At 46.3% G+C, this 24,066-nt stretch overlaps 2 protein-coding genes and 1 long non-coding RNA gene across 10 annotated transcripts in view; 2 read left to right on the top strand and 1 right to left on the bottom strand.

Moving 5' to 3' along the window:
* The window catches only part of PIK3R5 (phosphoinositide-3-kinase regulatory subunit 5), a 74,629-nt gene extending 74,378 nt beyond the window's left edge, over nt 1-251 (bottom strand). For 4 of the 6 annotated variants that reach the window (XM_086358877.1, XM_086358882.1, XM_086358880.1 and 1 more), the window contains exon 1: nt 95-241. Coding sequence is in view for 1 of the 6 variants with exons in the window: in XM_086358884.1 (XP_086215010.1) it covers nt 95-206 (112 nt within the window). In the remaining 5 variants the exon portion in view is untranslated. Of the gene's footprint in view, nt 1-94 lie in introns of all 6 variants that reach the window. The other 2 variants (XM_086358884.1, XM_086358878.1) reach the window with 2 other exon arrangements.
* LOC147352048 (uncharacterized) lies at nt 236-17,625 on the top strand. Of its 2 annotated transcripts, none has more exons than XR_015147903.1 (2): nt 236-510; nt 17,371-17,625. It is a non-coding gene; the product is annotated as an uncharacterized LOC147352048 (long non-coding RNA). The 2 variants fall into 2 exon arrangements; XR_015147904.1 differs by lacking the exon at nt 17,371-17,625 and adding an exon at nt 12,789-14,425 and having other exon boundaries at nt 284-510.
* Nucleotides 17,626-18,613: 988 nt separating this feature from the next.
* Nucleotides 18,614-24,066, top strand: part of NTN1 (netrin 1) — a 202,091-nt gene continuing 196,638 nt past the window's right edge. For both annotated transcript variants that reach the window (XM_086358893.1, XM_086358896.1), the window contains exon 1: nt 18,614-18,752. The gene's annotated coding sequence lies outside the window, so the exon portion shown is untranslated. The remainder of the gene's footprint in view (nt 18,753-24,066) is intronic.

Below are 24,066 nucleotides of genomic sequence, written 5' to 3'. Positions count from 1 at the left end.
AGGGCGCACCTGTCTCCAAGTGTCCGCGGGCAGCTCTGGCTCTGCCTCAAGCCCCTACGCGTGCACTCCGCGTCCCCGCGCCCCGGCCACACACCTGCAGTCCCCGCTGGGCGCCGAGTCCCTCTCCAGAGGCGACTCCCTGCGACTCCGGGTACCGTCGCGACCACCGCGCCGGAGCTGGGGACCCGCGCGGCGAGTCCCAGCATCAATCGGGGCTCCGCTCAGACGGCGGACTGGGGGCGGGGCCATGCCGGGGCGGGGCGGGGCCATGCCAGGGCGGGGCGGGGCAGGCCGCCCAGCCGGACTCTCGCGCCACCTGGTGGCCGGGCGGTGTCGGCCTGGGGCCAGCCTGACCCCAAGCATCCTCGGAGTCCGGCCCGAGCCCACCGCGCGTATGAGGACGCCCAGCTCTGAGCTCCTCTGCCCTCGGAAGGAACAGGTCCTGGCTGAGGGCTGGCCAAGGCCGGAGGGACGCCAGCGACCCTCCCCCACGTCGCCCCCAGGAGTAAGGTGAGGCTTGACCAGGGGGAGCGGAAGCGCGGCTTGGCAGGGCTGGATGGGTGGGCGGAGCGGGCGAGGGGGCTGGGGTGGGGGCTTCGGGGAAGGAGGAAAAAGGGGAAGCTCCGACGAGTTGCTTCCTTCTCGCACTGCGCCCCAGCGCCCCACTTCCTCCTCCTACTTCTATTTTCTACGGGTGCTCTTAACCTTTAAAATGCCTGCACCCCTGCTGTGCACACGGGCCCGCGACCCTCGCCCTTCGTCCTTGGGCAGATATCTTTCCAGAAATACCAGCCCATCCAGACTTTCGGCCCGGCTGCCCCAGCCTCTGGTCTGACTTCCTCACCGTCCATCACCAGTGGCTGTGACTGCAGCCATTTCTCCTGAAGGCGGGGAGGGGTCGTCTCCAGGGTCCAGGCCCTCTTCTGGCGCCCTCCCCGACCCGTTCTCCCCACAGGCCACGCGAGCAGATGTGTTTTTTTACCCAGAGCCTGAAGAACTTTTAGGGATCCCGGAAATCACTGCTCTTCCCCATGCCTCCGTTTCCTCGTTACAAATTAGGAATGAGAAGGTTGGCTGCTGTTGTGCGAGCAGCTCTGGCGACGAAAGAATAGCAGTTTATTTCAGAGGTCACAAAGGGCGAGGCTGGAATTTCCATTTTCACTCTTGAATGGGACTTGTGTCACAATATCTGTTAGAGGCATTCGAAATCGGCCTCAAGATCAGCCGTTAGTGTTGTCAGAAGCCACAGCCCTACCTGAGGCTTTGAGAGATGGGACTGCCAATGATTTTTCTTCTCCTGACTCACTCAATACCAAGAAAAAGCAACTTCCCCAAAAACACAGAAACAGAAAGTACTCGTGAATGAGCACAGAGAACTGGTCCCAGCCACTGTTAGAGACGGGAAGGCGCTCAGAACCTCGAGCACTTCTTCTCTTGCATGGACCACCCAGAGCACCCACCCCCCACCGTTTTACAAACAAGGAACCAGAGCCACAAAGTCTGTGAGAAGACATCCTGGAGGTCTTTCATCTTGAGAAGGGTAAACAAGGACTCTGGTCTCCCCAGTCCTTACTTTTTCCACCACAAAAAAAAAAAAAAAAAGAAAGAAGGGGGAAGAGGGAGGCAGCCCAGAGGTGGCCAAGTCGGGAGGAAGGGCTGGAAGGGCTCTGGAAGCGGAAAGTTAGTAGCAAGAAAGACACAGCATGAGCGGGATTGACATGGTGGATCCTGAGAGTGCTTTGAAAGCTACAGGAGAAGTTATGGCATCCTTGACTTTTTCCATATCCTTGATGTCCCTGAAACTGGAGGTGGAAGAAAGCTGAAACAGAATTGCCCACTAGGGTTTACTATCAGGGAGCTGGGCATCTCATGAAGCCCACTTGGTCCCATCCCACATCAGGGGGACTTCTGTAGTGGTCCAGTGGTTAAGACTCCTCACTCCCAATACAGGGTACCTGGGTTGGATCCCTGGTCAGGGAACTATATCCTGCATTCCACAACTAAGAATTCCCATGTCACAGCTAAGACCGGGTGCAATCAAATAAATTGAAAAAAAGTGGATCCAGCTCTCCTGTTAACCATCCCCACTCTCCCCCTCAGCTCTGTCTGTGTCTCCCCACCCCAAGAGGGCAGAACAACCAGGAGATCTGATCAGCACTTGACAGCTATTGGCCAGGACTTCGAACTACAGCCACCCAGGACTGGAGCAGGGTCAAGAGCTACACAGCTCAGATTCAAGGACAAAACTAGCAAGATGGTGTTGGTTTGCTAGATAGAGTACGGTATTTCATGATAGCATTGTGGGTGCTCTCTGCCTCCTGAAACAAGCCCAATGGACATGTCAGAACCCCCCCCCCCGCTCCTTTTTCTTTCCCCTACATATCTTTTTCATGTTCTTCTTACTAGTTTTTTAGCTGGTGGCATCTCACATTGTATCTTTTCAACAGGCACAGTTTGTGTATTGAGCATTATAGGAATATTCTTCACTTCCCCTGAGAATTACGTGTGCTTCTGTTTCTCCTGAAGCTCATTTCCCTCTTGGTCTCTTGTTTTTCCGCATTTGCTAGGGACATGATTACACACTTTCACCTAATTCCATTATAAGAAAAATAACTACACAAATATAAAGTCTGGCAACTGACCCTTGACCTTGATGTCTGGGAACAATATGGTATGGAGACAATAGGATGTGAAAAAGATGTAAATGAGGAGTCCTCTACAGTAGCCCCCTCACCCAGGGGGCAACTTTAGCTCACTGTCATCCTATGAGAATGCAGGACTCACATGGTCAGATTTTATCATTTGTAAAGAGAAACCAAAAATTGGAGCTCTTAGTCTGAAATCTCCTGATTTTTAAATGCTGGAAACTAATTTAACACAGTATTTTACACACACACCCCCCCCCCTTGCAAGCCAAACCAGACGTGACCTGCCAACTTTCAGTTTGTGACATCTGTTCTATATTATACAGGTGGGAGCTGCACTGTGAGACCTCAGTTATTCCTGTTAATGTGAGCTAATTTGTTCCCACTGACTCAAGAGATACAGTTTACGCAAGGGGCTGGGGGAGGGGGTGTGAATGTTAAGAGTTTATTAATATTGTTCATCATATGAATAGGACACAGGAGAAAAACCACATAATTATCCTAATAAGATGAACCCTGATGAAAACTCTTAGTGACTGGGAATAAAAAGACTTTGTCAAGATGATAAATGTATTTATTTCAATGCAACAGACAATGTGATACCTCAGTGATGACCTGGAATGAATAATATAATCCTTGATAACAAAGACAACCCTATGAAAACAAGGAGCAAAACAAGGATGTCACACTGTGAAGAGTGTGAAATTCAAGGAAAAACAATGAGAAGAAAAATAAATGAGATGTGAATTTGGGAAGGAAGAGACAAGCTTATTATTTGCAAAAGATATGATTGTCTAGCTAAGAACCCATATCTAATGGATTGGGGAATATTTAGAACTTATATGCAAGCATAGTAAAGTAGTTGGACACAAAAATAAATATATGACTTTCAATAGTTTTCTATACAGAGCAGTGACGAAATAGAAAAGAGTTCATTCATCCTAGCAATGAAAAAAGCCTAAGAAAAGGAAATTCAAGGGGCCCAGAATAGCTAAAACTACCGTGAAAAAGAACAAAGTTGGAGGATTCAAGCTCCCTGATTTCAAAACTTACCACAGAGCTATAGATAGATTTATAGGTCGATGGATAAAGTTGAGAATCCAGAAATAAACTCTCACATTTACAATCAATTGATTCTTGTTAATATAGTGGTGAGTATCCCTGCCTGTTACACAGGAGACTAGGATTCGATACCCCAATGGGGAGGCAACACCCTCCTTGGGGCCCCAGTGGTTAAGAACCCACCTACCAATGCAGGAGACATGGTTTCGATCCTTCTGTCAGGAAGATGCCCCGGAGAAGGAAATGGCAACCTAATCCAATATTCTTGCCTGGGAAATCCCATGGGTAGAGGAACCTGGCTAGCTACAGTCCATGGGGTCGCAGATGTGACTTAGCGACTGAGCACACGTGCACGCTCATCTTTTTGATGAGGGTGTCAAAACAATTCAAAGAGGGAAAGAATTATTTTCAAAAATGATGCTAAGACAATTGGATAACCATATCCCCCCAAAAAAGAAACTGAATCCCTACTTCCCATTACACATGGAGATTAACTCAAAAAGGAATAGAAGAACTAAATATAAAAGTTAAAGCTATAAAACTCTTAGGAGAAAATATAGGTGTAAATCTTCATGACCTTGGACCTGGCAATGGTTTTTAAGATATAACATAAAAAGGGCAAACAACCAAAGGGAAAAACAGATAAGGCGAATGTCATCAAAATTTAAAACTTTTGTGCTTCAAGGACCCCATCAAGAAATAAAAGACAACCCACAGCATGGGAGAAGATTTTTGCAAATCATATAAATATGATAGAGACTTTAGAATATACAAAGAATTACTATAAATGAATAATAAAAAAAAGCCAATTGAAAAATGGGCTAAGGATATGATCAGGTATTTCTTCAAACATCTATAAATGACCGACAAGCATACGAAAAAAATGCTCAACATCATTAGTTATCAGAGAAAGGCAAATCAAAACCACAGTGGAAACACCACACCCATTGAATAAAAAGATTATAACAAGTGTCAACAGGAATGTGGAGAATTTGGAGACCTCGTACATACATGAATGCATCTGAGAGTTGGACCATAAAGAAGGCTGAGTGGCAAAGAATTCATGCTTTCAAACTGTGGTGTTAGAGAAGACATTTGAGATTCCCTTGGACAGCAAGGAGATCAAACCAGTCAATCCTAAAGGAAATCAGTCCTGAATATGTATTGGAAGGACTGATGGTGAAGCTGAAGCTCCAATACTCTGGCCACCTGATGTGAAGAGCTGACTCACTGGAAAAGACCCTGATGCTGGGAAAGATTGAAAGGAAGAGGAGAAAGGGACAACCCAGGATGAGATGGTTGGATGGCATCACCAACTCAATGGACAGGAGTTTGATCAAACTCTGGGAGATGGTGAGGGACAGGGAAGCCTGGTGTGCTGCAGTCCCTGGGGTCACAAAGAGTCGGACATGACTGAGGGACTGAAAACAACATGCATACATACACTGCTGATGGGAATGTAGAATGGTGCTGATGCTTTGGAAAACAGTTTGTCAATTCCTCAAAAGGTAAACATAGAGTTACCACGTGTGCCCTTTGTGCTAAGTTGCTTCACTTGTGTCCAACCTTTTGCAACTCTATGGACTGTAGCCTGCCAGGCTTCTTTGTCCAAGTTACCGTATGATCCAACAATTTTACTCTTGGGTGTATACCAAAGAGGAGTTAAAACATGTGCACACAAAAACTTACATACAAATATCTATAGCAGCATTATTTATTAGCCAAGAGGTAGAAACAACACAAAAACTGACGAATGGATAATTCCTCAACTGATGAATGGATAAATAACATATTGTATATTCATACCATGTAATATTATTTGACCATAAAGAGAAATGAGGGACTGACATGTTACAGGATGAATGAACCTTGAAAACATCATGCTAGGTGGAAGAAACCAGTTACAAAGTCTTCATACTGTATAATTCCTTTTATGTGAAATGTTCAGAATAAGCAAATCCATACAGACAAAGCAAATTCGTGGTTGCCTAGCACTGGAATATTGGAGGAAAATGGGGAGTGAATGCTAATGGGCATGGGATTTCTTTGTTGTGGTGGGGAAAAAAAAAGTTTAAAAATTGACTGCAGGGAGTTCCCTGGTAGTCCAGTGGCTAAGACTCCACAGTCTGAATGCAGGAGGCCCGAGGTTCAATCCCTGGTCAGGGAACTAGATCCCACAGGCTCCAACTAAGACCTGGCACAGCCTAAATAAATAAATAAGTATTTTTTAAATTCTAAAAAAATTGACTGCAATGGTGATTGTACTAAAAGCCATTCACTTTAAAATGGTGAATGCGAACCATGTCTCAATAAAGTAGTTATTTTTTATTTTTTGGTCATCTCTGTTTTTTTAAACTTTTTATTTTGTATTGAGGTATAGCCAATTAACAATCTTGTGATAGTTTCAAGTGAACAAAAGCTGTTATTTTTTTAAGTGATAAACTTTATTATGGGATACAAAAGAAGCCTTGATTAATAGAAAAACATTTATGTTCTGGGATTGAAAAATGATATTATAAAAAATATCCATTCTTACCAGTGGAGTATGTAAATGTGATATAGTTTCAATCAAAAGCCAAAGAAAGCTTCTGGTGAGAAGAGGAGAAGGAGATTGATAAAATGACTTTACATTTCGTCGTGAAAAATAATTGTGTGAGGATAGCCAAGAAACTCCCTCAAAAGTTTAGCCATTAAAAAAAGTTTAGTCATGAGGTAGAAGTTTCCATCTGACATACGAAAATGTTCCATGTACCACAGATTGAAAGCATTACATTTCTGGGACTTTGTCTCATAAAAATTATTTTTTTAATTTGAATTTTATTGGCTATAGTTGATTTATAATGTTACTTTCAGGTGTACAGCAAAGTGATTCAGTTATACATATTCATATATTCATTCTTTTTCAGATTCTTTTCTCATATAGGTTGTCACAAAATATTGATTAGGGTTTTCACAAAAATTCTTGTCCAGTATATGAGAGGGAGTATACATACATACATAGCCTTCCAGATAAAAATGGCAGATGGTACTGATAAAGGAAATAGTCCCTTTCTTTTTAATAATGTAGAACTATTGGATAAAATATAACAGCAAACAATTTAAATACAAAGCCAGACTAAAAACCAATAAAATGAAATCTCCCAGACTGATAAACAGGCAAAAAAATAAACACACACTACAAAAAACAAAAACAGCAAGAAAAAGGAAAAAAGAAACAGAAAAAATGAGACAAACAGAAACCAAGCTAAAATGGTAGAAACAAGCCAAAAGATACCAACAATCATGACGAATGTAAGTGAAAACAATGTGACTATTAATAGAGACTGTTGGATTGGAGAAAATGAAGTCCAATTGCTTGCAGTTTATAAAAAGATCAATGGGGCTAAGTTGATCAGTCAGAAACAAACACAAGTATCTGAAGGAATTTAATATATGGTAAAGAAGATAGGCTCGATCATCCAACAAATAGGCTAGGACAGCCATTAGGAGGAAAAAGACAAGTGTAGTTTCTACCTCAAATCTTATATCCCACCCCTAATTCTGACTAATTTTAGATCCATACGTCCAAGTGAAAATAAGGGAAGTGCAGAAGCAAAAAAGGAAATGTGTATATAACATTGGAATTGTAGCTGGCCTTTTAAAGCATGAGGCCAAAATCAGAAATTATGAAGGAAAAGACTGATTTGTGTATAGAAAAGTAAAATAACTTCTGTCCATGAAAAATCACATAAACATTAAATGAGAAGGGAAATGGTATGCGAAGGCAAAATGTTTGCAATGAGTGTTAAGCATGCCATCCTTAATGTAAAATATATTTTTTACATTAAAAAATACATATCCCAAATAAAAGTGGTCTTAGCAGATCAGACAGTTCACCAAAGATATACAAGTAGCCATAAGCATGTGAGAAATGTTTATAAGGAAAAAATGTAAATTTAAACAGTGAGATATAAATGTCCATCTGACAGCCAGGCAAAGATAAGAGAAATTATATTACCCAGAATTTTCAAACATTTGGAGACCCCAAATTCTCGTAAACTCTGACTGTAAGTATATGTTTGGTATTGTGTATGGAAACATATGGGCTTCCCTGGTGTTTCAGACGGTAAAAGTATCCGCCTGCAATGCAGCTCCAGGTTCATTCCCCTGGTCGGGAAGATACCCTGGAGAAGGGAATGGCTACCTACTCCAGTATTCTTGCCTGGAAAATTCCATAAACAGAGGAGCCTGGTGGGCTACAGTTCATGAGGTTGCAAAAGTACTTGTACTTTAAAGAGTATGCAGTAATTCTGAATTAATTCAGTAATTAAATATGCCCAAGAATATTAGTCATCAGTTTGCTTATAAGTATAGCAGTGATAAATTATAAGCAAAACTAGTGTTTAAAAATAGAGAATTCATTTTCAAATATGGTTAGTTTTACAATAGTAAAATATTGTGAGCAATTAAATAATATTTCAAGGACATTTTCATGAAATATTTTTATATAATGCTATTAAAAGTTGAATAGTTTCAAAACAGTACATAACCTATTGAGCTAGAGATTACATTTCTGGGAACCAGGCTTACAAAAATTTTTGTGTATGAGAGAGAGAGAGAAGATGTGTGTGGGTGTACATACATACAAACGGCAGACAGTACTGATAAAGGAAATTGTTCCTCCCTTTTTAATAATGCAGAAATACTGGATAAAATCTAACAGCAAACAATTTAAATACAAAGCCAGACTAAAAACCAATAAAGTGAAATCTCCCAGATGAACAAGCATATAAAAAATAAAACTGACACACACTACAAAAAGCAAACAAGAAACAGCAAGAAAGGGGGACAAAAACAGAAAAAGTGAGACAAATAGAAACCAATTTAAAGTGGTAGAAACAAGCCAAAAGATACCAATAATCATAATGAAGGTAAGTGAAATAATGTGATTAATAATAGAGATTGTTGGATTAGAGAAAATGAAATCCAGTTACTTGTAGCCTATAATAATATCTGAGTTATTAAGACACCAAAGTTGAAAGTAAAAGGCAGGAAAAAAAAAAAGCAAATCATAACTAAAATAAAGGTGGTTAGTTGTCTTAAATTCAGATTGAAATAGGCATTATTAGAGTGATACATTCTGGTGGTTTCATTTACCAACAGGTAAAAAATATATAAACCTGTACAAAACTAATCTTAAAAATCTAAAATATGTGTAAAGCAGTAATGAAGCGGAGGACATGGAGAAATTGAGAAAGGCACCATCATCGTGAGGGATTTCAACAAGCTTCCCTGAGTTATTACTACTTCAAAAGATAAAATGTAATAACTGTAGAAGATTGGATCAAAACCAAGCTGGATTTGATGAACACGGAACCTTGCACTCGATAATTTAAAAATCACATTCTTCTCAAGCACACATGCAGCCATGACCAAAGTCATCACTTGCAAGACCGCAAAGCAAGTCTTCACAAATTTCAAAGAACTGATGTCATGCAGACCACTTTCCCAGACCGCACTACCATTAAATTAGATGTCAACAAATAGACAGTTTAAAATGACCATAAACCTTGATGTTTCTGAATGACTCCTGGTCAGAAAAAAAAAATCACAATGGAAAGTTTTTTTTAATATTTAGAACTGAATGATGATAATATTACATTTCAAAACTTGTGAGATACAATAAAAGCGGCAAATAGAAGGAATCGTATGGCCTCTTAAACGCTAATCTGAAAACAAGAAAGGCTGAAATTAATTAGCTGAGTTTCTAAGAAGTTAGACAAAGGATAACAGAATAAGTTCCCACCCTGCCCCACAAAAGGGCTTTTATAAATAAAAGCCAAATTCAAATACAAATCAGAGAGAACCAAATAAACAGAAAGACAATTCTTTGGAAAGGCAAACACATATCTGGCAAGATAGATGAGAAATAGAAAGCACAAGTAAATAATAATCGGAATGTAAAAGGAGATGTAGCTATAGATACAGTGAAGGTTATGAAAATTATAATACAGTTGTTCAGTAACTTCATGTGAATGCATTTTAAAACTTAGATGAAATAGGAATTTTTTTTCCCAGAAAAAATAACAATAAAACTAACTCAAGAAGAAATACAATGCCTATGATTCCAAAACTTACTAAAACATTGAAGCAATAATTTTAAATCTTTTCACAAAGGCAATCCCAAACGCAGGCCATTTTACAGATGAATTCTAGCAAACTTCCAAGGAACAGTTCATTCCAATCATGTACTAACTGCTTCAGATGACTGAAAAAGAAGAAAAAAGAGTCCCCAAGTCATTTTATGAGGCCACCATGACCCTGATATCCAAACTCGATAAAGATAGTAGAAAAAAGGAAAACTACAGGCCAATCTTGTTTGTGACTCTAGATGCAGAAGTATTAAGAGGGTGAAAATAAGTATTACGACCACTTGGGTTTATCCTAGGAATGCAAGGGTAATTTGACACTAGAAATTCTGTGGTGTCCTTCATCATATAAGCAGTGTAAAAGGAGAAACATTGTACAATTTTCTGATTGGATGCTGAGAAGGCATTTGGTAAAATTCTCAAATTTATGAACAAATAAAAAAACCTCTCAGAAAACTAGGAGTAGAACTTCCTTAACCTGAAATAGGATCTCTATCAAATACCTATAATACACAGATAGTTTTAATAAGAAATTATTGAAGGCATTCTCTTTATTATTTTATTTATTTATTTGGCTGTGCCAGGTCTTGGTTGCAGCGCGTTTCCTGACCGGGGATCGAACCTGGACCCCTTGCATTGAGAGTGCCGCGTCTTAGCCACTACCAACAGGGAAATCCCTAGCATCCTCTTTGAAATCAGGCACAAGCGACAACATAGATGAACCTTGAAAACTGTATTCTAAGTGAAAGAAACCATTTACAGAGGACCCTGTGTTGTGTAATCCTATTTGTATGCAAAAGGGTCAGAACAGGCAAATTCACAGAGACAGAAAATAGTAAATTGGTGGGTTACTTAAGGGTGAGATGTGTAATTATTTGACTGGATGCTGAGAAGGAAAAGGGGAAGGGGAAATGGGGAGTGATTGCTGATGGGAGTGATGAAAATGTCTATTTTAGTCATGGTTGCCCCACTCTGCATATACAGAAAACCATTTAACTGTATACTTTACATAGTGAGTTGTCTGGCATGTGAACTTTAGCTCAATAATGCTGCTTTTGAAAGACTAGTTAATGAGTTGTGGGATGTTGCTAAGAGCAATAAAGTTGGAATAAAAACATCTGGATTCACACAATGGATCAGGTATAGATAAGCTACAGGATATAATGTGCAGCACAGGGAATTACAAGGTAACCAATATCTTGTAATAACCTATAATGGAATATAATCTGCAAAAAAAAATGGACCCTTTTTGCAGCCCAGTGAAGCCTATGGACCCCATTTCAGGATAGTGCTTTCAATGCATAAAATAAAAAACATAAGACTCAAAAGAAAATAATTACATTGTATTACAGGTTTAATACAAATAAAAACAAATTGGAAATCTGCTAACATACATGCTTCTTTATTAATGTGCTAAATAACAGTGCTCCAGGGGAAGAGAGAAAATGGGCATAATTTCAAAGTAGTAATAAATGGAAATGATATTTCAGGTTATCTGCAACAACTGTAATGTGATACAAAAAGGTCTGTTAATGTATTGGTGATAAAATCACAGGTCCTGTTCATTGGCACCCCTGTGGTGTATTACATACATCTATTATTGAAAGAAATGCTCCGTTTCAGTTGGTGGTGTGAGTGAGATGTGTGTTCTTCCCTTCTAAATGCAGCAACTCCAGGTTAAAAAGGCTCGTGTGAATGAAGACTTACTCCCACTAGGGGGTGCTGGTATTTTAGAAAGAGGCGTTTATGCCTCTAGCTCAGGCAGAGTAAACTACCCCCAACTGTCTCCTGGCCTTTTCACCGGCCAGCCTCAGACCCTCTCAGCTCCAGACCATCTTCTGCTTGCTTCTCACCCACCTCCAAACCCTCACAGGCACGCTCTGTTGACAGTGGAGGTATAATTCTTGGTGTAATTGTCCGTGACAGACACGGAGGCTTCCTGGTCATGAACCACCTGCCAACCAGCACTTGGAGGGCTTTGCCAACACAGTGGGGGCTATTCAAGATTACCCAGGTCTAGGTCCTTGGCTGTAATGATAGTCCTGACTCCAGGTCAGCAGGACCTAAAAGAACCCATAGGGGGACGTCTATGGTGGTCCAGTGGCTAAGACTCTGTGCTCCCAATGCAGGGGGAGCCGAGGTTTGATCCCTGACCAGGGAAATAGATCCCACATGCTGCAACTAAAGAAAGGAAGATCTAAGATTCTGCATGCTGAAACTATGACCTAACTCAGCCAAATGAACGAACATTTTAAAGAAAAAAAAGGATACCGTCTCCTGTGTAGGTTGACCTGAGTCCAAAGGCTGGCTCTGCCACTTTGTAGCTGGGGAACTTTAGGATAATTACGTAACCTCTCTGTGCCTCTGTGGCCTCCTTTGTGAACTGGGGCTGACAGTAGAGCAGGCTGGGCACATGGTGAATGATCCATGAATGTTGGCTATTGTTATGATTTTCTGACCACTCCAGGCTGTTCCCACCACTGGAAAGGCTCCTCCCCACTGTCTTCACCTTCTCATCCCTCAGGTTTCTTTCTTATTTTTTTCATTTACTTTTCGCCACGCTGGGTCTTCGTTGCTGCCCGCGGGCTTTCTCTAGTTGCTGGAGCAGGAGCTTCTCATGGCGGTGGCTTCTCTCATTGAGGAGCAAAGCCTCTAGGGTGCGCAGACTCAGTAGTGGTGGTGCACTGGCTAAGTTGCCCTGCGGCCTGTGGGATCATCCCGGACCAGGGATCGAACCCCAGTCCTCTGCACCGGCAGGTGGATTGTTAACCACTAGACCAGTCTTCTCAGGTTTCAACATAATGTTGCCTCCTCTGTGATGCGCTAGCCCCCTGTTCCACCATAGCCTTTGCAGATACTTCTTTGCTTCTGTATTCCTTGTACTGCTCATCTTAGCTGCAATCACATGTCTGTTTGTACTATTGTTTACTGAGTGACTATCTTGTTCCCATAGGCTGTCCATCCTAGGAGAACAGGAACTGTGTCTGCCAGGTCCCCAGTGCACCCAGAGCCCCTGGCGTACCAGAGGCCGTCCCTGAATGTCTGGTCACTGGATATACTGCGTAGGCCCACAACTGCAGGTGCATGGATGCCTCGGCGAGGAACCATCTGGACTGTTGTCGGCAGAACAGAAATGCACAGAGTCGCAGGCTTCTGACCCTTTTGTCTGATGACAGGAAGGCTCCTGGGCCCTTCAGCTGCCCTTTTTAGACCAGAGAGTCTGGGAGGGAATTCTTGAGGCGTCAAAACCTGGGTCGTAGATGACCAGCTGGCCCCGAGACATCAATTGGCAGCAGTGATGGAATGTGTCCAGAAAGACACAGCTGCCCTGCTCAGGAGAGATCCAGTCTTGCTTTGCTAAACCAGCTGAATTCCAGGAATACCAGTGGGGGTATGTGTGTGTGTGTGGAGGGGGGCGGGTCATGTCATACCTGCTTCTCAAGACAAGCAAGCTGAAAGTTGGGGCGGGGAGTGGGGAACTGGTCCCATAACTGTCGAGAGAAAGGAGGGACCAGATGCAAGGACCGGAAAATGCCCCATAGCAGGTGGAGGTGGACATAATTAATGGAGCCAGTGAGCAAGTCTGTACATGCCAGTATGTCAAAACCTTGTCCCCAGGAGCCCTGGACCTGCTGGCCCCATCCCTGAGAAAGCAGAGCAAGAATAGCTTTGAGATTGACATGCCAAGCAAATGTACAGCAGGAAATTCTCATAAGCCAGGGGTTTGCGCAGAGGCCCTGGCCCCTGTGGCTAAAATCAGGATTATGTCTGTGCTGATTTACTTCCCAGCTGGGTTTTAGGAAAAGTCTCAAACAGACCACTGGGTTGTGCCCAAGATTGGCAGGCGAGAGCAGCCTGCCTCCTCAGGCCTCCTCTTCCTGGACAAAGAAAGGAGACACTTAGAGGAAACCCCAGCCTCCCTCTCTCTGGAACCCCCTTCGAGTCCCGGCTCTGGTCCCAGACAAGCGTATTTGTGTAGACTAGAGAAAAGCCAATGCCTTTTTACAAGTTGAGTCCAAAGCGGATTGAGTGCCAGCTTTGCTGGAAATGCCCAAAGCCATTTTGACCCTGGACCAGGGGCTCTCAGCAGAGATGCTATTGTTCAACTGAATCTGTGGTGAAGTAGTCTTGGCTGCCACACTGTTGGGGGACACTACTATTTAGTATCAGAAACCAGAGGTGCCGGACGTCTGCACTGCACATAGGGGACAATACAACACAACTTCCTCTACAGCTTCTAAATGTCCCGCTGGATGTTCATAATGACAAGAAACCCTCTATGCCTGGAGCCTGATTTTATGCCTGGAGCCTGATTTTATGCCTGGAGCCTGATTTTATTTTGTCTGTGAACACAAAGCATTTGTTTTGTTTTGATTCACAATCTTACCACACCCTAGTGTTTTCCAGGAAGGCAACTTGACCAAAACTGGAAACACTTTGGAAAATCATGTTGCGCGGGGCAACATCACTCAAGGTGTTTGAACCACCAGAGGTACAGACACCTACCAATGATCATTGTTCTCAGGGTCATCTTGGTCATTCTGTTCACAGTATTTACATATTGAAATGCAGTTATTTTACTTTGCGAAACGCTTGATTTCTTCCTAATATTACCATCAGGGCATTGTATTGATATAGGGAGAAATTATGTGTGTTACATACACAAAGGCCTCACAACTTTGGTTGGGTGGCTGCATCTGAGTTGGTAATGGAGCTAACATTTTACTCAGACCATGCATGGTATTTGTACATACACACTAGTTTCTCTGGATCGGAGAGAACTTTTTTCCCAGTGAGTGGCACCAGTGAGAGAAATTTGCCACACCATAGGTGATATTACTGCATATAGTTCACAGGTGGAACCACTGTGACACTCTTTATGCAAAGTTAATACTATCTGCATGGTTTATCAAAGTCCAGAGTTAACTGTGCAAGGGACCCTTGTGAAAGGGGGCCATTTTCATTACCCAAAGTGGTGCCATTGCGCCACCTAGTGGGACATGGGAAAGTAGCAGGTCTGTGCTTTAACCTGCATCTCTGAGGAATACCGTCAGCTAACACTCATGAAGATCCTCGAGGAGAGCACGGCAACCCCCTCCAGTACTCTTGCCTGGAGAATCCCATGGCAGAAGAGTCTGGTGGGCTGCAGTCCACGGGGTGGCAGAGTCCGACACGACTGAGCGACTTGCCCAGCACAGCACAGCAACACTTAGGATAGTCCACCAGAAGCTATCTTAGGTATATTAACTCATTTAATCCTGACATAATCTCTATGAAACAGGCACTGTTATCCTCATTTTGCACATGGGGAAATTGAGGAAAAGAGAAAGTAAGTGACTGGACCGTGTCAGGTAGCTAGTGAGAGACAGGTCTGGGATTTGAACTCTGGAGGTCTGGTTCCATGGTTGCTACTCTTAGTAACTGTGCTATATAGTCTTGAAAGTGGCTGCTCTCTTGGGAGACCCTGTTCTGAGAATCAGCTTACTGAGTGTGCAGGGCTACCTGCAGCCAGTTGGAGGATTTCCAACAGAGAGGAAGAAGAATAAAAAGGTAACACCTAAGTATTAGGATATGGTAAGATGCAGAAAAGAATCGGATGTGACTTACCGACTGAACAACAAGATCCGGAAAAGTCTTGCCTTTGTATGTCTTGCCATGGAAACCTTTGTGTGTAACTGTGAGGAGGGCGCTTGATTCCTTGGGCAGGACCCTTGATTCCATAGGATCCTGAACTGGCGGGAAATATTTTTTAATATAATGTCTGTATTGAGACACAATTCACATAGCATACAATTCATCCACTTAAAGTGTACAATATGATACTTTTCGTATACTCACAGAGTTGTGTAACCCAATAGGGATTCCCAGGTGGCTTAGTGGTAAAAGAATCCGCCTGCCAATGCAGGATACGAAAGAGATGCAGGTTCGATCCCGGGGCTGGAAAGATCACTTGGAGTAGGAAATGGCAACTCACTTCAGTATTCTTGCCTGGAAAATTCCATAGACAGAGAAGCCCAGAGGGCTACAGTTCATGGAGTTGACTGAGCATGAGCACGCACACAGAATGTAATATTTCTCTATATATTTTGGCTTCCCAGGTGGCTCAGTGGTAAAAAAAAATCTGCCTGCCAATGCAGGAGATGGATCCCATGAACATAGAAGCCTGGCAGGCTACAGTCCATGGGGTCGCAAAGACAGAGTCGGACATGACCGAGCGACTGAGCATGCACATACCACAATCAGTTTTGATCACCCCTAAAAGAAAGCCCACTCCTGTTAGCACTCATTCCCCACTCAACCTCCAGCCCCAGCCCTCAATTCAGTTCAGTTCAGTCACTCAGTCATGTCTGACTCTTTGCGACCCCAAGAATTGCAGCACGCCAGGCCTCCCTGTCCATCACCAACTCCTGGAGTTCACTCAGACTCACGACCATCGAGTCGGTGATGCCATCCAGCCATCTCATCCTCTGTCGTCCCCTTCTCCTCCTGCCCCCAAACCCTCCCAGCATCAGAGTCTTTTCCAATGAGTCAACTCTTCGCATCAGGTGGCCAAAGTACTGGAGTTTCAGCTTTAGCATCATTCCTTCCAAAGTACACCCAGGGCTGATCTCCTTCAGAATGGACTGGTTGGATCTCCTTGCAGTCCAAGGGACTCTCAAGAGTCTTCTCCAACACCACAGTTCAAAAGCATCAATTCTTCGGTGCTCAGCTTTCTTCACAGTCCAACACTCACATCCATACATGACCACAGGAAAAACCATAGCCTTGACTAGACAGACCTTTGTTGGCAAAGTAATAGGCAACCACAAATCTATTTTCTGCCTCTTATGGATTTGCCTATTCTAAAGACATTTCATAGTAAATGGAACCCTACAATATATGACCTTTGGTGACTCATTTCTTTCACGTAACATACTGTCTTCAAGATTCATCCATGTTGTAGCATGTATTAGTACTTCATTCTTTTTATAGCTGAATAATATTGTATTATTTGGATATGCCAGATTTTATTCGTTAATTCATTGATTGATGGCCATGTGGGATGTTTCCACTTTGAGGCTACTGTGATTAGTGCTACTATGAATATTTGTGTACGGTGTTTTTGTGTGGACATATGTTTTCCTTTCTCTTGAGTATATACCTAGGAGTGGAATTGCTGGATCCTGTGAAAACTGTATGTTTAACCTTTTGAGGAACTGCCAGTCTTTTCTAGTGGCTGTACCTTTTTTTTTTTCCATTTGCATCAGGAATGCAGGAGGGTTCCAATTTCTCCACACCCTCACCCACACTTGTAATTATCTGTCTTTTCTGTTATAGCATCCTAGTTGGTGTGACGTGGTCTCTCCGTGGGCTGGGTCATTGCATTTTAGGCTCCTAGATCATTGACGATAGATAGGACCACAGCAGTCAGGCAGCCCAATTTGTTCATTTTTATGGGAGAAGCGCTGAATGTGAAGAGAGGCGGGACTAGCCCTGGGGGACAATTAGTAAAAGAGGCAGTAACAGAACCCATATATTTTTTTCTTTTAACAAAGTACACTGAAGCCAGATGGTCCCCATAAGATGAAAGACTTCGAATGATGTTATTCTCTAGAACCTGGGAGAAATTTCTGTGACATAAAAATCAGAAGATGGATGGAACAATAATAGTCACAAAGAGTCACTTCATGGATTCCCCCAGATCATGGGTCACAGATCAGAGTAAGTACTTTCCACCTGCCTCCCTGCTTTATGCTAAGACATCCCTATCTTGCAGTGTCATAAATGTAAATAAAGTATGGAGCCTATATCCTATAGGATCCTATATCCGACTAATGTCTGTAGAAGTTAACAGAGAGACATCTGTTGACATACACAGATTCCAAAAGCCCACCACCCACATGCCCTTCCCCCCCTCCCAGGGTTACTCAAAAGTAAGTTTCAGTTGTGTGAGAGATTACTCAAAATAAGGAACTCAGGGATGAGGAAGACGTTTATATAAAAGAAATAGCAGTGAACGATGAAGACAGAAAAACTGAGTTGACTATTAGTGCAGTTTGAAATCTCAACAAGTGTCAAAAAATTATTTTTGAAAGAGAAGACACATACAAAATTTTAATAATGGCCTAAGGCTAGAATCACAGTTTATGCCTCCAAACGTGTGCCCTGCAGCCGGCGGGGAGGGTCCCCAGGTGCCGGCGGCTCGTGAGCTCACCCCCCTGGGCTCCTAGAGGGCATCGGGAAAGAGGAGTGCTCTTTGCGCATCCCAGGCCGACCCGGCTTCTCGCCTGCCCAAGGTGGAGTTCCTTCAACCTTCCCATGGGTCCTCTAAAACTTTTGTTTCCGAAGTGTGAATCTCCTATAGCCCCAGTTTTAAGTGGCGACAGTTCTCTAACGCTTCGGTCGTGTCAGCGGTGACTGGGGGAGGCGTGTCACTCGCCATCTTGGATCAAGGACGAGAGGACCAGTTTCGCGCGGACTTCAGGCGCGTCCCGGGGTGATGACAGTGAGGACCGTACCCCCACATCCTGAGACTAGACTTCTCGATCCTTGCCTCTTCTTCCCCCACCCCCAACATCCGGCCAAAGAGAAATTCCTCCATCCGCCAAAGCTAGAGTGGGTAGGATGGATGCCTTCCTCCTGAGCATCCGTGTGTCCCCAAATCACCACCCATCCTGTCCCCCCGAGCTTCGGGCTCCACTCCGCTGGCGCGGGCTCGGCGGGGCGCCGAGGGGGTAGCGAGCGGCCGGGTTCCGCCCGGGGCGGGCTGGGGAGCAGGGTGGCCGCGGGGGTGCCGAGCCGAGAGGGCCCGGCCGGCCTGACACCACCTGGCGGAGTCTCGGGGAAGAGTCTTAAAGGCGCGCGCTCCCCGCGCCCAGCGCACTCCAGCGGGAGCCGCCGAGAGCTCGCCTCCCTCTCCCGCCCGGCGCCTCGGGAGGTAAGTGCGGTCAGCCGAGCCGGAATCCGGGCCCGGGGAGGCGGCCTCGCTCTCAGGGAGCTCGAGTCGGGGGCCGTGGTGGCCGGGCGGCGCGCAAGTTTGAAGGCCTCGGAGGGCAGCTGGAGCGGCGAGCGCCTGGGAGGGGACGGCGGGGCGCCCGTGGACCGGGGCCGTCTTGGGGCAGCTGTCCCGGGCGATGATGCCCGGGACGCACCGGCGCCCCGCGCACGCTCCAGCCTCGGCCCCGCGCCCCGCGCACTTGGCGCGCTCCGGCCGCGCCCCCTGCTAGCCCAATCCGCGGGAGCCGCCGCACGGCTCCGCGCCTTGCCGCCCGCCCGGGGCCCCGGCAGCTCGCTCGCCCTGCGGTCGCGTCCGGTCACGCCGGCAGGTCGCGCTCGGCGGCCGGCCAAGCCCGCCCCCAGACCCGCCGCGCCCGCGCCCGCGCCCCGGGCCACCCCGCCCGGCCTCTCGGCGCTGCGCCCCTCGTCTTCCCCAGCTCCAGTCGCTCGCTATTTTCACACCTCCCGGTGCCCCGGCCCCGGCGCCTGATTCAGTGCTTAGTAATTAATTTGGCGTTTCAGAATGGTCAGCGGGCTGGATAATGGGCGCATTCATCCCCCGGGCTAATCTGAACAGAGGTGGGAAGAAAGGCTTTCACAGACAGAAAATGCCATTCGCTGAGCGCTCAAAGGGGCTGTCACTCCCAGAATAAATCGCCGCCGCGCCCGCCGGCTCCTCGGGCCATTTCCATACAGCCCGGCCCGCGCCGCGGACCCGCCGGCCTCGGCCTCGGCTCCCGAATCACTCACTCGACTGCCTTCGACGGGAAAGTCGGGCGACAGCGAGACCCAGGCGGGGCCCTAGGGGAAACGGGGAAGCAGGGGGCTCGGGTTCAGGCCGCAGGGGACAAAGAGCTTGATTAGAAAATCAAATGCTGAACTGGAAGGGAGGCGCAGCTAATCCGAGGCGCGGACTTTGGAGCTGGGCTGGGGAGTGCATCGCGCGCGGCCCAGAGCCGCGCGCGGCTGCCCGGGGTCGCACGGTAAGCTTCTGGATCTCCAAAGTGGAAATGCGATCCCAGTGCACACTCAGAGATCGTAGAGGCAGGGCGCGCTGATACTGTCCCGACCCGCACCAGACGTTCGATCCCGAGTTCCCGCGACACCAGGTCTTTGCCAGCAGCGGGGCTGGGGAGGTGCCCTTCGCGGCCCCCGGCTCGCCACTCCTGCCAGCTCAGGGTGTACCCCGAAGCATCAGCGGAGAGAGTGGCGGCGGCTTTATCTTCTGACCTCGGGTCCCCCCGAGTGTTGGGCACGAACGGTCTGCGGGCTCTGAGAGCTGGGGCCTCTCCTTGGCAGCGCTCCCTGTCCTCGGGCGAAAGAGGATCGAGCGCTGCAGCCGCAACCATAACCGGGACGACCTCGCCCCGAGGGCGCCCCCAGCCCGGCTGTGGAGCTTGGGGGTGGGTAAGACCAGACCGGCTTGGCTCTCTCCAGGGTGAAGCTCCGGGCAGTTGATTTTCCTGCCGTGGAGGCTCACCGCGCATCCACTTCGTGGGACAGATTTGGCCCAGGGCCCTCCCGGCCAGTGGCACCCTCCCATTGGGGGAAGAGAAGGAGCTCTGTCCCTAAGGTGCAATAGGCTTCTCTGGTGGCTCAGACGGTAAAGAATCTGCCTATAATGCAGGAGACCCGAGCTGGATCTCTGGGTGGGGAAGATCCCCTGGAGAGGGAAATGGCAGCCCACTCCCCTATTCTTGCCTGGAGAATTCCCTGGACAGAGGAGCCTGGTGGGCTACAGTCAATGGGGTCACAGAGTCTGACACGACTGAGAGATTAAAACACACACACACCCCCGTGCTCCGCGGAGAGGCTGAAACAAGGGAAGTAGCTGGCTGGAAGGGGCGTTTCTGGAATGGCCAGATGGGTGTTCCAGGGTGTGTCGGTGATGGAATCCCCGCCACTCACCAACTTCCGAGCAGAAGTCCGTCCTCCCTTCTGAGTCTCAGTTTCCTTGCCTGCAAAACAAGGATGAAATGAGGTCACACTTGGCTCCAAGTGTGGGGCCCTCGGTGGAAGGAGTCCACACACCACTCACGGCCCAACCAGCAGCACCCTCCCCGGCACCTCCCCAAGTCTTCACCAACACCTCTCCTCGGAGTTTAAGGACTCCCTTGATTTTTCTCTCCAGCTGCTTCCATCCAGCCTTGCTGCTTCTGGGTTCTGGTAGCCAGCTTTCCTTAAAACCACATTCTAAGAGCTGGAAGGGGCCTTTCAAAGATTCTCTGGGCTTTGTACAGATGGGGAAGCTGAAACTCGAAGTGATTGGCTGGCGGATGTCATCCAGCTAATTAATCTGGGGACTTGCCTGGAGAGGATTTCATGCAGGGAGGTGAATTTCAGACCTGAACATCATCTCCTCCCCTCAACCCTCCAGGCTTTTTTAGGCCGGGGGAGGGGCCCAGAAATCTACTTTTTTTTTTTTTTTCCAGTTGTGGCTCATAGGATCTTTAGTTGCATCATGCAAACTCTTAGTTATGGCATGTAGGGTCTAGTTTCCCGCCCAGGAATCAAACCCTGGTCTCCTGCATTGGGAAGGCAGCGTTTTAGCCACTGTACCACCAGGGAAGTCCTCAGAAATCTACATTTTAAAGGAGCTCCCCAAAGCCTTTCAATGCATGTGGGACTGAAACTATACTTAGGGAAGCCCAGCCCAAACAGCTCTTTCCCCGGCAGTCCCTTCCCTAATGGGATTATGGGCCCTGCTTGCTTTTTGTGGCCCGTATTCGATGGGCAGAACGACATTTACTGTTACCCACCACCATTGGAGGCCCGCAGTGAGTGGGGTGCACTTCTAAGAAGAAACCTCAGATCCCCTGAATGCGCAGCCTATGAAGCAGCAGCTGTGGGGGTGCTGAGCATCCTGTCAGACAAGGAATGGTCCAAGTGGGTTGCAGGGTGACTGGATGTTTTGCCCCCAAACCTAGGGGCCTCCTCTTCCCAACACTTTCCCAGCTGGACCTAACTCTGTGCACTGCTGGCCCCACACAGATAGTACAGATGTGCCCGGAAGGCGCCCCTACCTCCCCTCCCTGCGAGCCAGGCAAACCTGGCCCACGCCGGGGAGAGCAGCCCACCGGCGGGATCTGTGCCAGCAATAACCCAGGTGTGAGCTGTCGCCTGGAACCACGGACACCTGCCCTTCACCAGGCTGGGGCTCAGAAGAGAGGAAGGGTGAGGGGGCACAGGGGGAGGCCTGGAAGAGTGGAGGGAAGTTGGGATGTGGGGAGAAGCTGTTAGGAACAGAGGGGGGACGGGGAGGGGACGAGTCCCTATTTATGTAAGCCGTTTGTAGCTGCGGATTGTAAAACTGGGCAGGATTCTCTGGAGTAATTCATAGTGTTTGGACAAGACAAACATTGTTCTGCTTTAAACAAACCTCCAGAAAGGTCAGGCTGGTTCATCCCTTTGCTATGAGTTGCTGAGACTATCCAGATGATGAGAAAATCAGATCCTAGTGGAGGGGGCCCAGGCAGAAGGCAGCCGTCTCCTAAGCCCTTTGGATCTGGGGTGAGGGCACCCAGCCCAGGGAGGGTCCTTGGCTCCTGCTGAAAAGGGCTGGCTCCCACTCTGCAGCCTGGAGACGTGTGTGCGTACATGCGTGCCTATTTCATAGGTTAGGAGATGTTGATGATGCCAGGATTATTTAGTTCTCCAAGCAAGGCCAATGTGACCTGCAGTGTAAATGGTCATCAAATACGTGAAGAGTTATTGGAAATCAAAGACCCAGGGAAGCAGAATTTGATTCACTAATCTCAAGCCCAGATGTGCTCCTGGACAACAAGAAACCTCTGCTTCTTCCCTAGGGACATCCTGGGCAGGCCCCTTGCTGTTCATTTAGCAAACATTTTTTAAAAATTTTGTTTGTTTGCTTTTGTTGTTGTTTTTTCTATTTTTTGGCCATGCCATCCCACATGGCATGTGGGATCTTAGCTCCCCGACCAGGGATCAAACCTGTGCCCCCTGCTGTGGAAGCATGGTGTCTTACCCACTGGACCTCCAGAGAAGTCCCTAGTAAACATTTTTTTGAATGCCTAATATGTGCCAAGCTCTGTGCTGGGTGTTGGGCAGACACTAGTGAGCAAGAATGATGCTGCCCCAGTCATGGGGCTTATGGTCTGCCTTACCCTCCCCCTGCCTCTGTTTTCCAAGAAGAGAAACTTCTCACAGATTCCCTTCCAGCCTCTCCACCACTGCCCTTGCCTCAACAAGCTTCCTGGCTGAAATCCAGCAGACCCATTCCCAGACCAGGCCTGGCAGTGAGTGAAGCATTCTGTAAGTGTGAGCTGTCATGACGATCGTGATTATGACTGTGGTTGTGATGAAGGTTGTGATTGTGATTCCGGCTGTGGCTGTGATTATGGTTGTGTTTACGACTGTGGTTGCTGCTCTGAGGCTCCACTCTTGACAGATCTACCTTGACCCCAAGCTGAATCAGATACTTTTGATTGACACTTATTATTCATGCTTGTTGACTTATTATGACTATTAATTGGTAATTAGGAAAGGATTATTGACATTATTAACACCAAAGTCCAGTCTTTCTGCAGTGCTAGGGGCACTGTCCTGTATATGAGTTTCTGTTGCCTGAGGGCAGTTTGTCATCCTCTCAAGAGGGTAGCATCCTTGTGGTAACCATGGTGATGGTAGAGGCACTGGGTTAGCTGGTTTCACATGACGTTATTAAAATTATATTTCTTTAGGGCTTCAGACTTCGGACATCTCAGGGTCTTTTGTACATGCCTTTTTAAACTGTATACTCCTGATATCTATGGAAGGAAGGGAGGGAGGAAGGAAGAAAGTAAGGGGACAAATGATAATACCATCCACATTTTTCAGAAGAGGAAGTTGATGCTCAGAGAGGTGAAATGACTTGCCCACTGTCAGTCCAGGCCGCTCTAACAGAACACCATAGACTGGGCGACTGGGGCTACAGATGTTCATTTCTCATGGTTCTGGAGGCTGGGAAGTCCAAGATGAAGGTGCTGGCTGATTCGGTAACTGGTGAGGGCTCTCTTCCTGGTTTGCAAATGGCTGTGTCCTCATATGGTAGAGAGAAAGGTCTTGTTTCTCATGTGTTTTTTAAAAAACAATTTAATTTTAAAAATTTAGATATAATGGATATGTCACATTCTATTAATTTCATGTCTCCTTTATAAGGGCACTAATCCTATCACGAGGGCTCCACCTTCAAGATCTAGTGTTGTGTTAGTCTTTCACAAAGGCCCCAGCTCCAAATGCTACTGTGTTGGGGA

The sequence above is a fragment of the Bos grunniens genome, chromosome 19, assembly GCF_055505025.1.
Source record: "Bos grunniens cultivar Pamir isolate PY7600 chromosome 19, Bosgru_T2T1.0, whole genome shotgun sequence".
Classification (NCBI taxonomy): Eukaryota; Metazoa; Chordata; class Mammalia; order Artiodactyla; family Bovidae; genus Bos; species Bos grunniens.
The sequence above is the reverse complement of the archived record's forward strand: the minus strand, read 5'-3'. Positions and strand labels throughout refer to the sequence as shown.